This window comes from Spodoptera frugiperda, chromosome 27, assembly GCF_023101765.2.
Source record: "Spodoptera frugiperda isolate SF20-4 chromosome 27, AGI-APGP_CSIRO_Sfru_2.0, whole genome shotgun sequence".
In the NCBI taxonomy this organism is placed as follows: Eukaryota; Metazoa; Arthropoda; class Insecta; order Lepidoptera; family Noctuidae; genus Spodoptera; species Spodoptera frugiperda.
The window spans coordinates 2,307,409-2,320,846 of record NC_064238.1 but is presented as its reverse complement, the minus strand read 5'-3'; the positions used below and the strand labels follow the sequence as shown (position 1 = coordinate 2,320,846).

Genomic DNA, 13,438 nt, shown 5'->3' with positions numbered 1-13,438 from the left:
TAAAAGTACAAACACGTCTATAGAGTATTGTGACAAAATAGTTCCATATAAAATAGTTTCTTTTTTCAAATAAATATGACTTTTTGAAAACAAATGACGAAATGACATACACAAATAAATTAAAAATAATTTTGAATACTTTATAGTGAAAACTGCGAAGGATTTTTGATATTAAAATCGTAATGCTGTGTCCTGAAGCTTATCTAGTGCAAAACGAGACAATTCCTAAAGAAGACGATGAAACGTGCATGAAGAAAAGTAAAAAGATACCTGCTGAAGGTTCAGGAAGCTTAGAATTAAACTCTTATAAAAATCCCAAAACTTGGAAGAAATCTATATCCAATTTCTTTCGCAATCAGCTTCGTCCAACCAAATCCAATGACGTAAGTACTTTTTGAAATCCAATTTGTAATTAGGTACTTGATTTTGCGTTTTCTTACCTACTTTATTTTACAGGGTGATCGGCCGTCTGGAAGTAAAGAAAATTTTGAAGATAAAGAAATGAGTCCAGAACAAAAATGGCAATCCTTAGGGAAAATATTTAGACGTCAAAGTTTTGAACACTGGAACAAGTCATCAAATCAGCAAGGGGAATGTTCATCTCAGAACAAACGTATCGCTGTTAAAAAAGTATTGTCTAGCTACTTTGGTAAAATCAAATCTGCTACTGGAGGTACTAATGATAAATGAAATTATGAGTAAATAAATATATTAAGGTTTTGTAATTACTGTTTTATTTTTACTAATTTTAATCACAGTGCCTGGGGGGGGGGAAGGCGATGCCTCATCTGGAGCTACGGACTACCTAGTGGTTCTACCGGGGCTCCGGCTCGACAAGCAGTAGTAGGATGGATTTTAGTCAGTAATTTTAGTTTATATACAAATCTGACGTAGGTATGTATGAATAATAGGCACTTAATAATTTGGAACGAGTTGCATGTTTAATCTGTACATCTGTTGTACACATCCTAATTTATACACAAAACATATAAATGAAATTTGTTGTGTGTTTGTAATATTGAATTAACCGCTTTTTACTACATGCCTACGTCTACATAATGCATAGAATACCTATCCATATGCATTATAAAATAATTAAAAACAAAAGTAGCCCAAGTTACTCCTTAGTAAATCAGCTACCTGCCAAAAAAAACCGTCAATGTTGGTCCAGCTATTTCAAAGATTCGTTACAATAAACAGACAGGTAAAAATTGAAAAGTATGTTATTTTGGTGTCTGAAAATTTAAAACAAGTAAAAGAATATTAAGTACAAATTACAATATCACATTATGAAAAATGATCATTATTTTACGAGTTTTACGGTAATGGTAACATTTTGTATTATGTCACACATGTTATTATGCGGGCAACACCAATTAAAAAGTTAACTGACATTTCTGGCAGCAGGCAACTCGGGCACGGAGTTCATTTTCTGCTTCTTTTTGTGTGAAATATATTTTTTTTCAACCATTGGTTTCGTTTACCAATACAGTATCAAGTTAATTTTTAATTTTAACAACATCTTTAGTTGATAGTTTACTTAAATAAGTTAGTGTGTTCACACGCCCTTGAAAACAGTGTTTTAAAAAAATCTAGTGTCAGCATAGCAACAGCACTTCGGTACATATAATTCCTATTTTGAGGGATATCGTTCACTGTAAGAAGATAGGGTGCCTTTTTTGAAGTAAGTATTTTCTTAAATTATTATTTAGAAACAGTATTCGAGTTGTAAAACAAAGTTTAATAGGGTGTACCTTTGTGCATTCGTTCCGTCCGTATAACAATACATAGTTTATTATAGTGAATGTATAAAATATACCTTGCAGTTATGCGAGGTGTTTCGCGCAATATCCAGTGGTATCTCGGTAAAATGATATGAATTTTAATATTAAGTGTCCACTTGAAAAGTCAGTGTGTGACATTAAAGTGCATTATTTGCTTTTTGAGTTCACATCTCAATGATAGGATGATGTCATATTTTACATGTAAACTTCACAGGTTTGTATCGTAATTTTGCCAAGTTATGTATTGTTATGAACAGAGTGTTATAAGCTATTGACATTGCACCTTGAACATAACAAAACAACTTAAGACTGGTTTTGCACAAACAATCACACTTCCTGGCTGTAAACTTAAATGAAGAAACAATACTACTGATTCATTACCCATTTGTTGTTTTATAATAGATACTAATTGTAGGTACCTACTTGAATGTCTGCTATAAACAATACAATCTTATAGAAATCCACATAAGTATAGAGATAAATTTTATTGAAAGGGCCTCTATGCTTATTTCATTTATTAATGTCCATAACTTCCTTTAATTTAATTTAGGAACACCTCAAAAATATTTGGTATATTACCCAAAATTATTTATAAGTTTGAAAGTTATTACTTTAATAAAAAATTATGTTATGGTAAAAACTAACTTTCACATATTATGTGAAAGTAGTATTAAAAATATATCAGTTTGTACAACCACTATTTAGACAATTGAGAGTTGATAATTGACTGCTTGAAGTAAATTGGCTTTTATACAACTTACTAACTTGCCTAGCCTCTTGCCTTCAATATAATAATAAGATGTAGTTATTTAAAATTACATTTTTAACAAAAAATATATTTAAAAATATTAAAATAGGAGCCGGCCAGTAGCAGGAGCAAGCTACCAATGGTTAAGCCTCTAGAGACTTTCTGTCTTTAGAGCCTCCTCACAATACATACCATTTCTAAAAGAACTGTTTTCTGTAACAGGCCTTTGATCCATCCGCCTAACGCCAGCCTCTTAAGGTGGTTGTCAAGGCTATTTGGTATTAACCCATTGGCGGATACAACTATGGGCAGAATGATAGCCAATTCCACATTAAATATAAATTATACTAGTAAAAAAAATATATATTATATAAAAACAAGCTTATGAAAAATTATCCTCATTGTTATTGTGTCCTCTCATTGTTTAGTTGTTATAATAACAAGTTAAATAATAAACAACTAAGGAGTCATAAATTCTGATTATGTCTGTGGTTTAGGTCTGGAGTTTATTCATTATTCTCATGTTATTCCTCATAGCACTGAAATGTTCACTGAATCATCAATGGTTAAAATGTTCCTATATTTAGTGTTTTCCTTTATAGAGTTGATCGAGTTGCTATTTGCAAATTACTCTAATAGGTATACCTATTAGAGTAATTTGTCTTTTAAAGACTACATACTATATTATGTAGTCTTCCCATTGTTACAAATTAAACAGTTAAAATCCTAAAGTTCATTGTATATCCCACTTTATTTACACAATTTGCTATTCACTACTTTAACAACCATAGTTATAAACTTATAAACTAACACAAACCATGTAGGTAATAATATTGTGAACTAATCACCATTGGGTACAGTAATTTTCCTGCTGGTGTAAATTAATTTCTAATTTAAGATATCCTTATTATAGTAACAAAACAATGTAGTATCTAATTGTGTCCATGGTCTATTTCTGTTACAATAATGCTACAATAAATATGACTTTTTAAGTAAACATGCTACATACATACATGCTGTATATGCATATGTGATTAATTTAATCTCTCAATTCTCTTCAATTAAATCAAGAACTTCTAAGGTAAATAGGATACTAAGAAAAATAAATATAGGATTCACCAATTATGATTTTATCTAAATTGCAGCTAGAGTTAAGGCCCCTTGTACTATTATACAATTTATATGTAAAATAATGGAATTGTATTGAGTCTAACTTTCTTACAAATGTTGTTGTCTTTATTTCCAGATGAGAAATGAGGATGCATGGCGAAATTTTAGGAATCAAGAAATACACACAGTAATTTAGCATATTGTAAGTATCGAAGGTGGTGCTTTTATTAGAGTAAGATGATAACACGAAGATGGTTCCACCCAACACTATCAGGGGTGGAAGCGGAAAGGATACTCATGGAATGTGGCCACGATGGCTACTTCTTGGCAAGACCCAGCATGAGCAATAAGGGTGATTTTACTTTGTCTGTGCGGCGAGGCAATGAAGTTACACACATTAAAATACAAAATAATGGCGAGTTTCTGGACCTTTACGGAGGCGAGAAATTCGCCACACTTTCCGAACTTGTTCAATACTATATGGACAATCAGTGTCAATTGCGTGAGAAAAATGGCAATATCATCCGGTTAAAAACGCCTCTCAATTGTGCCGACCCTACTACAGAACGTTGGTACCATGGACAGCTAACTGCGAAAGAAGCAGAGCGAGTGATGTTAGAAAATGGTAAAAATGGCTCGTTCCTTGTACGAGAATCGCAGCGGCAGCCGGGTGACTTTGTTCTCTCAGTGAGGACCCGAGATCGTGTCACGCACGTCATCATCCGACGACAAGATAATAAGTACGATGTAGGCGGTGGTACACAATTTAATGATCTTGTCAGTTTAATAGAACATTATAGAAACTTCCCTATGGTTGAAACCACAGGCGAAGTGTTGCGACTGATACAGCCGTTTAACGCCACTCGTATCCAAGTCCGACATTTCCATACACGAGTAAAACAACTTCAAAAGGAAAACGAGGGTCCAATCGAGAGTATGGCTTACAAGCAAGGCTTTTGGGAAGAGTTTGAAACGTTACAAATGATGGAAAATCTACAACTTTTCGACAGAATGGAAGGATCGAAACCAGAAAACATACGGAAAAATAGGTACAAAAATATTATACCTTTCGATCGCACTCGTGTTGTACTGAAGGACATACCTCCTGACGCACCTCCTGGCTCCGACTACATAAACGCAAATTATATCCGTTGTGAGATGATCGACCCAGGCTCAGATTGTCATGATTCTAGTAATGGAAGTTACGAAAACGGCTCAAGTCGAGATAATACACCTTCTAAGAATAAAGAAAAATCGTCTCCAGTCCACACTAGTGTCATAGTTTGTGAAGAAAAATTAGCTAACGTGAAAGTTCAAGGCAATGGTACTAAATTAACCCCACCTTTCGAGCCTTGTGTCCTTCGAACAAATCCGAATTATGTTAATACCACAATTCCAAAATCGACAGAAGAAACTGAGAATGGTATTGTGGATCACGTCTACAACAAGTTATACATCGCCACTCAAGGTTGTTTATCGACTACTATTTATCCATTTTGGTCTATGATATGGCAGGAGGACGTTCGTATAATTATAATGACTACGAAAGAAATCGAGCGTGGTAAAGTTAAATGCGAGCGGTACTGGCCAGAATTAAATAAAACTGAAGTCTTTAAAAAGTTTACAGTACACAATGAATTTGAATCGTCTACCCCGGATTATACGTTGAGACGCTTTGTTGTTACGAAAAAGGACGAGTGCAGCGTCAAAAGAACTATTTATCATTTTCATTTCACTGCGTGGCCGGATCACGGCGTACCGTCGGAACCAGGCAGGGTCCTGAACATATTGTTAGATGTAAATTATAGGCTACAACAGATTATGACCGGGCCGGATCCTCCCGCACAGGCGGTCGTATGCGTCCATTGCTCAGCCGGTATTGGAAGAACCGGGACGTTTATAGTTATCGATATGATCTTAGATCAAATAAGAAAAGAAGGTTTCGATTGTGAAATCGACATCCATCGTACCGTTCAGATGGTGCGCGACCAGCGATCTGGTATGGTGCAAAATGAGGCGCAATATAAGTTTATTTACATGGCCGTGTTAGAGTTTATAGAAACTGAGAAGCAGAGAATTGGTCTTGGTCCCGAATCTAGCCAAGACTCTCCCCGAGTGTGGTCGCATTCCGTTCCTTTTTTATGAAGCGCGCTAAAAGCGCGAAGAAATTCTTGACAAAGGCTTTATCTCGTGGAAAATTATAGCAGGTCGAAGATTCATGTTCTCTTATCCAATATTGTATTTCACGTGCTTAAACGATTTATTAAAAATGTTTAACATTTTATGAAATATTTTTCATAGTGCATGAATAAGTTGAGCTATAAAAGTGGTGTCTATTTTTTTGATATAGCGAGAACAAGATGGAGAATATATAGGAATATAAATACCTTTAAAGGTTATTTTTAAATTAGTACTCCTTCGCTATGATTGTTGCTTGTATAAGAAAGGTAGTCTTTTTAGAAAAACAAAATCACAGTATCGTCGAAAAACTTGGGCTTGCACTATAAAAATGTTGATGGATTAAAATGGCCATGATTAACAATGATATTAATGTATCTTGTACCACAAATCTTCAGCTAGATAAAATATCTTTGGTTCTGTGCCCAAATTTAAGTCGAGTCCACACAACCCCGTTTTGCGGCCAATAATAATCAACCAAAAGTTGCTACCAGTGATTACCAGGAACTACCACTGCACTGCGAAAATTGCGGTTGCAACAATGAAGTCCCTACAGTTCCCGTTCAATGTAACGATTATGGCCTACAAAGTACCTTATAAAGGATTATTTGAATGCCTTGTTCATTTTAATGCCCTACGTAAACAATTTAACTTAATTATTTATTTAGTATATGGAGAAATACAAATCAGGGTGTCTAGACAAGTATCGATCACTCCTGAACGAATCCATCTGTAAATCATTGTGGATTAAATTTTGCACGCTTCATAAAAGATATTTCGGAAGCTAATCTCAATCTCATAAATTCTTTTAACGATACGGAACGATCACGAACGTCGAAAGACATTTATCTAGATTCCTTGTTTTGTATTACAGATCTTTTTTCAAAGAACTAAAACGAAACCGTGTACCTATTTAAGTCATAAACCATATCAATTAATTTCAATGAATTTTATGTAATACATTTTATGCATTTAGAAATGTATAATTAAAATTTTATGTAAACTTGAACAAAAAAATGTTTATTGGAATGCTATTGCATGATTGACTTCGATTAGGTTTAGAACGTCTATGAGTCAATCAAGCTACATGGTCACCCAAAATATTAATGAATTAAGGCTTGCCAGATAGCAAGTTTCACTCATAGTCTAACCAAACTGAATGGTCACTTTAAGGAGCGTGATGTTGATCTGCTAATTGCAATGCACTTAGAGATGTTGTATGGAGATAAAATACGATGTGTTACTTTACATACAAAAATATTATTTATACAATATTTTAAAGAATGAAATTAAGGAATTAATTTTAACAATGCAGATGAAATTTAAGGAATTTAAGTATATTAATATTAATCCGTTATAAAAGAGTAAGGTGAAATCTAATTTTACGCACAATAAAACATGTAATTAGCATTGTGTATAATATTTTGTATATTTAGTTGAGTTTATTTTAGTTGCCGGCCTGATTGTATTATAATGATCTTAGGTTTTAATTTCTTTGGTACTACGATCGTTCCGATTGACGTCATAAGATGGCGACTTGGGTAGTGACGTCATGAGCACTTGTAAGTTTGATTTATAGTTACAAGGGAATGTGCAAGACTTTTCTCTTGCGTGATTTCATTAAACTCCTTATCCATATCCGGACAGCATGCATAGCGTGCAAACAATATAATCTCTCCTCCTGTGGTTATTGTAAAATTTCTTAACGTCCACGTTAATAAAGGAAATTAATAAATATGTATATGTAAAATGAGTGTAAATGCTTGAAAATATATATTGTGACAGGACACGGCACATAATTCCTTGTATGTTCTACTAAATGTTACTTTTATGTGAATGGAAGTTACACTCAAAAGGACAAACTGGAGTGTAAACTAAATTTATTAATTAAATACAGCCTTTGGTAAAATATTATGCCTTAATTGGGTAAATATTTCCAATAATAACAATTTCATTACTGGTATCGCGTATTATCACCATGTGGTTTAAAACCATTTATGTTTTCAGCCGTGCCCTGTCGTGACACGTTTTGTATGAAGCTTAAGAGGAAACTAATAATAAATAATTGTTGTTAATTAAAAACTATTATGTTAGTTGTAAACGGCGACCTGAATAATTTATCACACTGTTGCTTTAATATTGCACTACACGAAAGTCAGGAGTTGACTTTAACGTGATCTCGAATTGGAGTTTGATTTGAAAAGAATGTTATTTTTTATATAATTGGACAACCGTATTCATATAGGTAAACGTTTTCATATAGGTAACACTAAATTTCGTCAAGTTTACGTAACGCTTACCATAAAATCAAAATGGAGACGTTTTTTATGCACTCAGCTTATTGTTATTTTTTTTAGTAATAAATTGTACAAAACATTTTGTGCCTTAATTTCTATAAATTCAAAAGGCAATAAATTGTATAGTTATTTTAAGTAAAATCGTATGCCCATTAATTCTAACGAGCTTGTTTATAAAAGTAATAAATAGGTGCATTAGTCTTTTTTGTCAGTAATGCATGGTAAGCGTTGCATAAACAAATGTAATTTATTATGTACCTTTATACATGGCCTTCGTATGGCAAGAGAAAGGGTTTTCAAACACAGGTTGCAAGCATATAACACAGCTCTAGTATAGTACTATCCCAAACATTAAAATACAAAATATACGTCATGAATATAATTTTAAATGTGAAGTGAGTTTGTGATTGGCTCTTTAAAAGATTGCTATATGTACTAGAGCTAATTAGACTTAAGTACCTACTTGTAGCAGTGATACAGACGTTGTATTAAGATTAAAAATGTAATTAAGTCCTAGTTAGATGTGAAATCGACTTACGAATTGAATAAATGTACCTAGGTGTCTTCTCATACGCTCCCCTAAAACTGTGCAATCTTTTTTATAAACTCTGAAGGAATACCTAGTTAGTGTTTTTATTACTGAACGTTAAATCAATCGATAATTTTAGGAAATAGGTTTTTCATTTTCCACAGAATGGTAATTGTGCAAGAAAAATGTGTGGAGACTGTTTGTATTAAATTGACTGATGGATTTTTAAAGATAATTTCATGTATTATTCAATAGTAGTATGTATGTACTGTAGTTGTACTATCGAACTCACAAGGAATCAAACGAGATATTCTTACAAAAATGTTCTACAAGTCATCTGTACCCTTAGTACGAGTTTGCTTTACGTTGAACGAATACGAAACGAAAGCGCGTTCGGCGCTCTGATTGGCTGGCGCGAATGAACCAACCAATCAGAGCGCCGGATGCGCTCTCGTTAAACGTAAAACAAACTCGTACTAAGCCCTCTGTAAATAAATTTATATCCAACCAGTCTCCATAACTTAAAGTAGTAATTTAAATTAATTGTATTTTTAAAACTTATATTCTTGTCAAAACTTGTAATCGGAGGTGCTTTTTATGTGAAGTATAGTTGATGGTAATGACATGGTGCGTTATTTTTATGTTTTTTTTTTGTTTGTACGCGTAGATTACGTAGTACATTTTGTATATGTAGGCAAATTCAGGCAGTGATAATTTTATTTTATTTCTATAAATATTAAATAGTATTCGGTGTAATAATTAAATGTAGGGATTAGTGTGTGTATCTAGTATAAAAGTTACTCTGTAAGACACTTTATTTATATACAACGATTATACCGTTAACGCACACTACAATTGATGTATTTGTATATAATTTTGTTTTGTTTTTGCCTTTAAATGGCGCGAATCGGTACTACTAATTTATTTTCTGCGAAAATGTCTATTATGTATAAGAAATAAGGATTTATCTATCCTATCCCGAAGAGCAATAGAATTGTTAATAACAAAGTTAAGCTGGGTTACTTATTAAGTTTACATTTTTGGAAATTCTGTAAAAAAGATAATGTTTCTTCAAGAAAGTATTTATAAAAAATTAAGGCCAATTTAAAGTTTAAACATATGCGATTTTTGTTTAACCAGCATAAAGGATATACGTAGTGTAAATTGTTTGGTTTTTAGTTCACAATAAGCCAAATAATTATGTATTTTGGTGTAATTTCGTACCTTACAGATTACTAAAAGCAACACAATGATTGACTACATTGAGCAGTCCTTGGTAACAAATTGGCTACCGCACAAAACATGAAAAATATTAAAATAAAAAATAAATTGTTAATAATTAAAAATTAATAACGTCTTATATCGGTGTTTTAGTGTACCTAGTACACGAATTATAATATTTTATTCACACCCTAATAAGGGTATAACAAATATCTAAATACTTAGAAAAATTGTCACTGCTTGAATTATTCAGAGCTATTATATGTTGTTGGCATTTTATTTAAACTATTATTCCAATTTGTAAAACTGAGCTAAAGTAATCGTATGATGGTAGAGGAAAAAGTTTTATCGTCCGATAAAAATATATGTTGTGTTTTATTGTATATTATCAATAAAATGTGATACCGACTGTGTGATCGTTTTTATCTTAGTTAACTGATGTCCTTTTTAGTAGGAACCTTAGCTACATTGTGGCTCAATGGTGCTTTGCATAGCGCTGATCTTTTTCGCGCCAATATATTGAAACTGCACATGTGCACTGAACGTTTTTACAGGAATTTGATTTTATTATTAATTGATGGAAAAGCTATTTCAGAATTTTCCATCCTATTCCTATGTACCTACATTCTAAGCAAATAAAGATTTATTATTATTATATAAGAACTACTAAAGGGCATTTCTTAATTATATTGGGTACTTTAAAACAAGGTGTATCTTGAAAGAAAATAACTTTATTATGTGCAGGCAGTAGCAACTTTTCATTACTGTGTATGTGAAAAAGATGGTTTTTTAACTTCTATACAATGTGATAGGGGCGAGACTTCTAACCCGTTAAGGCTGAGTTCTACATCTAATTTTATCGACAAAAGTCGGGGGACGAAGGGGTCGAATCCCCTCCCCTGAAAATTATGGCTATTTTAATATTTTTTTTACTTTTTTTGATATCAAAGGTTGTATGCGTCGTAGAAAAAACGACAAACGGTTTAACCTTGGCTAACTAATTCATTACTTTTTTCATATGTGTGTATGTGAAAAAGATGGTTTTGTAACTTCTATATAATCCTGTGGAGGTGTGTTTACCCACAAGTTTACTTGTATAGTCAAAATATTGTCAACAATACAGTCCTGGGAATACGATATCGGTAACTCCTATTTCGTACCTATTCATAATTCACTTCCAATACCGATATTCATATTATTCACTAATATTTTATGCATGCGCGCATTGAAGCTGAGACATGACGTCTATGCTCTATAGCGCTGCGCCCGTTGAAATGTAAACAGTTGACCCTTCAGATAAACTTGTACACTCAAATCCTTTGTATCGAAAGATAAAGCTTTTCAAATCTATGTACATGGATAAGGATGCATACATAATGCAATGTGCATTCAGTGTTCAGTGATAATATTTTCTGTTACATTTTTCCTTGTCACATTGTAATAGTATTTATATTTCCTAGGCGTTTCGTGTTTGTAATGTAAATTGTGTTCTTTTGATTGGCGTGAGCCGATAACCCTGCATAAATTCAAGCTTTTTTCACAGGATAGTCGGCAAAAATATTTGCCTAAATATGAGATACCTACTTGCACAACTATTTTGAGGTGTATGAGGACTGGAAGAGTGTATAAGGATGAATGAGAACCTAATTGATTGATAAAGGCAAAAATCTGAAGAAGAACCTAAGATAAGGTTCCTTGCTCAGCTGCCGTACTTGCGGCCACTACTCTAGAACTACTTAAACAACTATGTATTGTGTGATTTTTCTTAAAAGACTACTTGTATCAATATGTATGTCAAATGAAATTAACTCTAGCTATACTTTCTGAATTACAGCTCCATAAATTGATGCCACTGAATGCAGTAATTATTGGGTAATGAACTTTATGTACTATAAGACAAGGTTTAAATAAAAATAGACAAAGTGATTTTAGAAGATTTATTGAGCTTAACAATTATATTAAAACAAAGGAAAGTGTCACATATATAAAACTTTGAGATTTACTTTGTTTCATACATATTAAAAGGTTATTTCAAATTATATAAAGTTTTCCTACATTAGATTTTGAAGTCATGTTAAAGTAGTCAGTTAGTCATCGTTGTTGACTTGGATTTCTTCAATACCGTCACTCTCAGTCACCAGAGCCCTCTCCAAGATCACTCTGCCTTCCTTGTACCTAGAAAAATATTGAAAAATACAATCAGAGGGACTTCTTCCTAAGGAAAGTATGGTTTAGGTAGTGAACTATAATTTTAATTATTAGCCACCTTCACGAAATGTTGGATTTGGTGGTTTTATATTTAAAACCTCTACCTTATTTTAACGAAAAATAGTAAAATAATGGACATGATTTTTGTTTAGATTTTTATTTGGTAGGTATTTGTAACTACACTGCTACAACAATAGTGGGTGGGTGAGGACTTACTTTCAGGTTCAATTCCTGCATTATACAATGAGTGATCCATAAATTAATTAGAGATTATAAAGAAAGAAAACATAATTGAATCTTGTAAAATACTAGTAGAATATGATATTGTATTTCTATTATGATGATAAATTACATACCTCTGGTTCTCTTCAGTAGCAAATTCATAGACCCATCCTAGCTTAGTGCCGCAGTTCTTGCAGGAGACATCGCGCACCATATGTCGACCTGTCAGCATCACCCGATCTTGCACTTCAGAGTAAACTAGGTTCACAACCTTGTGGAATAAGAACGCCCGACCTAAAACCAATGTTAAATTAAAGGACGTAAGTATATAACATAGTAAACAAATGTGGTTATTGGATTTGTTGACAATAATTATGGTACTTAGCTACACGCAACTATAGATTTCAATCTCTGTACAACTTCTTATATTCTCGCAAGTTTCTCCAATGTCCTAATTTCATGTTATGGTGACCTATACATAATTCATAAAACTTGCTTAATGAATCATGGTAATATTAAACACAGTGATAGTGCAAAATACTATTGCGTAAACAAACAATAACTACCTGTAGCTCCAGTGAAACGTGTGCTGATCAACTCCGAACGATTCGTCAGATTCACATCGCATGATGCACAAGAGAATAAACGAGTACCACCAATGTGGTCAAGAAATATTTTACCCATTTTCAAGCTTAACAATTTCTTTATTTTATTTTCTTTGTTTGTTGTCAAAACAATCGATATATTCGCTCAGCTGACGGAATCGTGACGTCAATGACATCTGGCTGTCATTTTCTCTATGGCAAGATGGCAGCCTAACTCTCGTTCAGAAACACTTAAAAATATGGGTAGTTTGTTGTTTTCTCAAAAGAGCAACAAAATTATTAAAAGAATCAACGAAGATTAATTGTAACCAAATTACTAAATAAATAAATCTTTCAATTAAATATTGCGTACACCATTGTTTTTATATTCAAATCATGTAAGAGAATTGTTTTCGAACGAATTGTTCACCTAACAAGGAAAAAGAGGGTAATAATACTGCGAGCGACATTCAAAAGTTTTCAATAAATGTTTTTCACAGAAAACATGATTATCAAGGATGACTTAACGTGATAGATATGGGCCAAAGTAAAAAGAC

The 13,438-nt window shown here is 32.8% G+C and overlaps 3 protein-coding genes across 3 annotated transcripts; 2 read left to right on the top strand and 1 right to left on the bottom strand.

Annotated features, from left to right (window-relative positions):
- The first annotated feature begins 70 nt into the window (after positions 1-70).
- On the top strand, positions 71-725 carry LOC118263522 (uncharacterized). Its single transcript, XM_035575568.2, has 2 exons — positions 71-383; positions 457-725. Exons 1-2 carry the CDS (start codon positions 183-185, stop codon positions 688-690), a joined length of 435 nt encoding a protein of 144 aa, XP_035431461.1. The 5' UTR covers positions 71-182; the 3' UTR covers positions 691-725.
- Positions 726-1,371: 646 nt separating this feature from the next.
- Positions 1,372-10,276, top strand: LOC118263512 (tyrosine-protein phosphatase non-receptor type 11). Its single transcript, XM_035575548.2, has 2 exons — positions 1,372-1,684; positions 3,779-10,276. The coding sequence occupies exon 2, from the start codon at positions 3,880-3,882 to the stop codon at positions 5,785-5,787; it is 1,908 nt and encodes a 635-aa protein (XP_035431441.1). The 5' UTR covers positions 1,372-1,684; positions 3,779-3,879; the 3' UTR covers positions 5,788-10,276.
- A 1,514-nt stretch (positions 10,277-11,790) lies between these two features.
- Positions 11,791-13,086, bottom strand: LOC118263533 (protein yippee-like 5). Its single transcript, XM_035575575.2, has 3 exons — positions 12,864-13,086; positions 12,432-12,591; positions 11,791-12,042 (listed from the first exon to the last, which is right to left on the bottom strand). Exons 1-3 carry the CDS (start codon positions 12,979-12,981, stop codon positions 11,955-11,957), a joined length of 366 nt encoding a protein of 121 aa, XP_035431468.1. The 5' UTR covers positions 12,982-13,086; the 3' UTR covers positions 11,791-11,954.
- Positions 13,087-13,438: the final 352 nt, after the last annotated feature.

Excerpts from the sequence above, each read along its gene's own strand:
- LOC118263522 (XM_035575568.2), top strand. The coding sequence starts at position 183 with ATGCTGTGTCCTGAAGCTTATCTAGTGCAAAACGAGACAATTCCTAAA. Across the intron at positions 384-456 it reads GTCCAACCAAATCCAATGAC|GGTGATCGGCCGTCTGGAAG; the intron begins GTAAGTACTTTT and ends TTTATTTTACAG.
- LOC118263512 (XM_035575548.2), top strand. The coding sequence starts at position 3,880 with ATGATAACACGAAGATGGTTCCACCCAACACTATCAGGGGTGGAAGCG.
- LOC118263533 (XM_035575575.2), bottom strand. The coding sequence starts at position 12,981 with ATGGGTAAAATATTTCTTGACCACATTGGTGGTACTCGTTTATTCTCT. Across the intron at positions 12,592-12,863 it reads ACGTTTCACTGGAGCTACAG|GTCGGGCGTTCTTATTCCAC; the intron begins GTAGTTATTGTT and ends CATTGGTTTTAG. Across the intron at positions 12,043-12,431 it reads GCTACTGAAGAGAACCAGAG|GTACAAGGAAGGCAGAGTGA; the intron begins GTATGTAATTTA and ends ATATTTTTCTAG.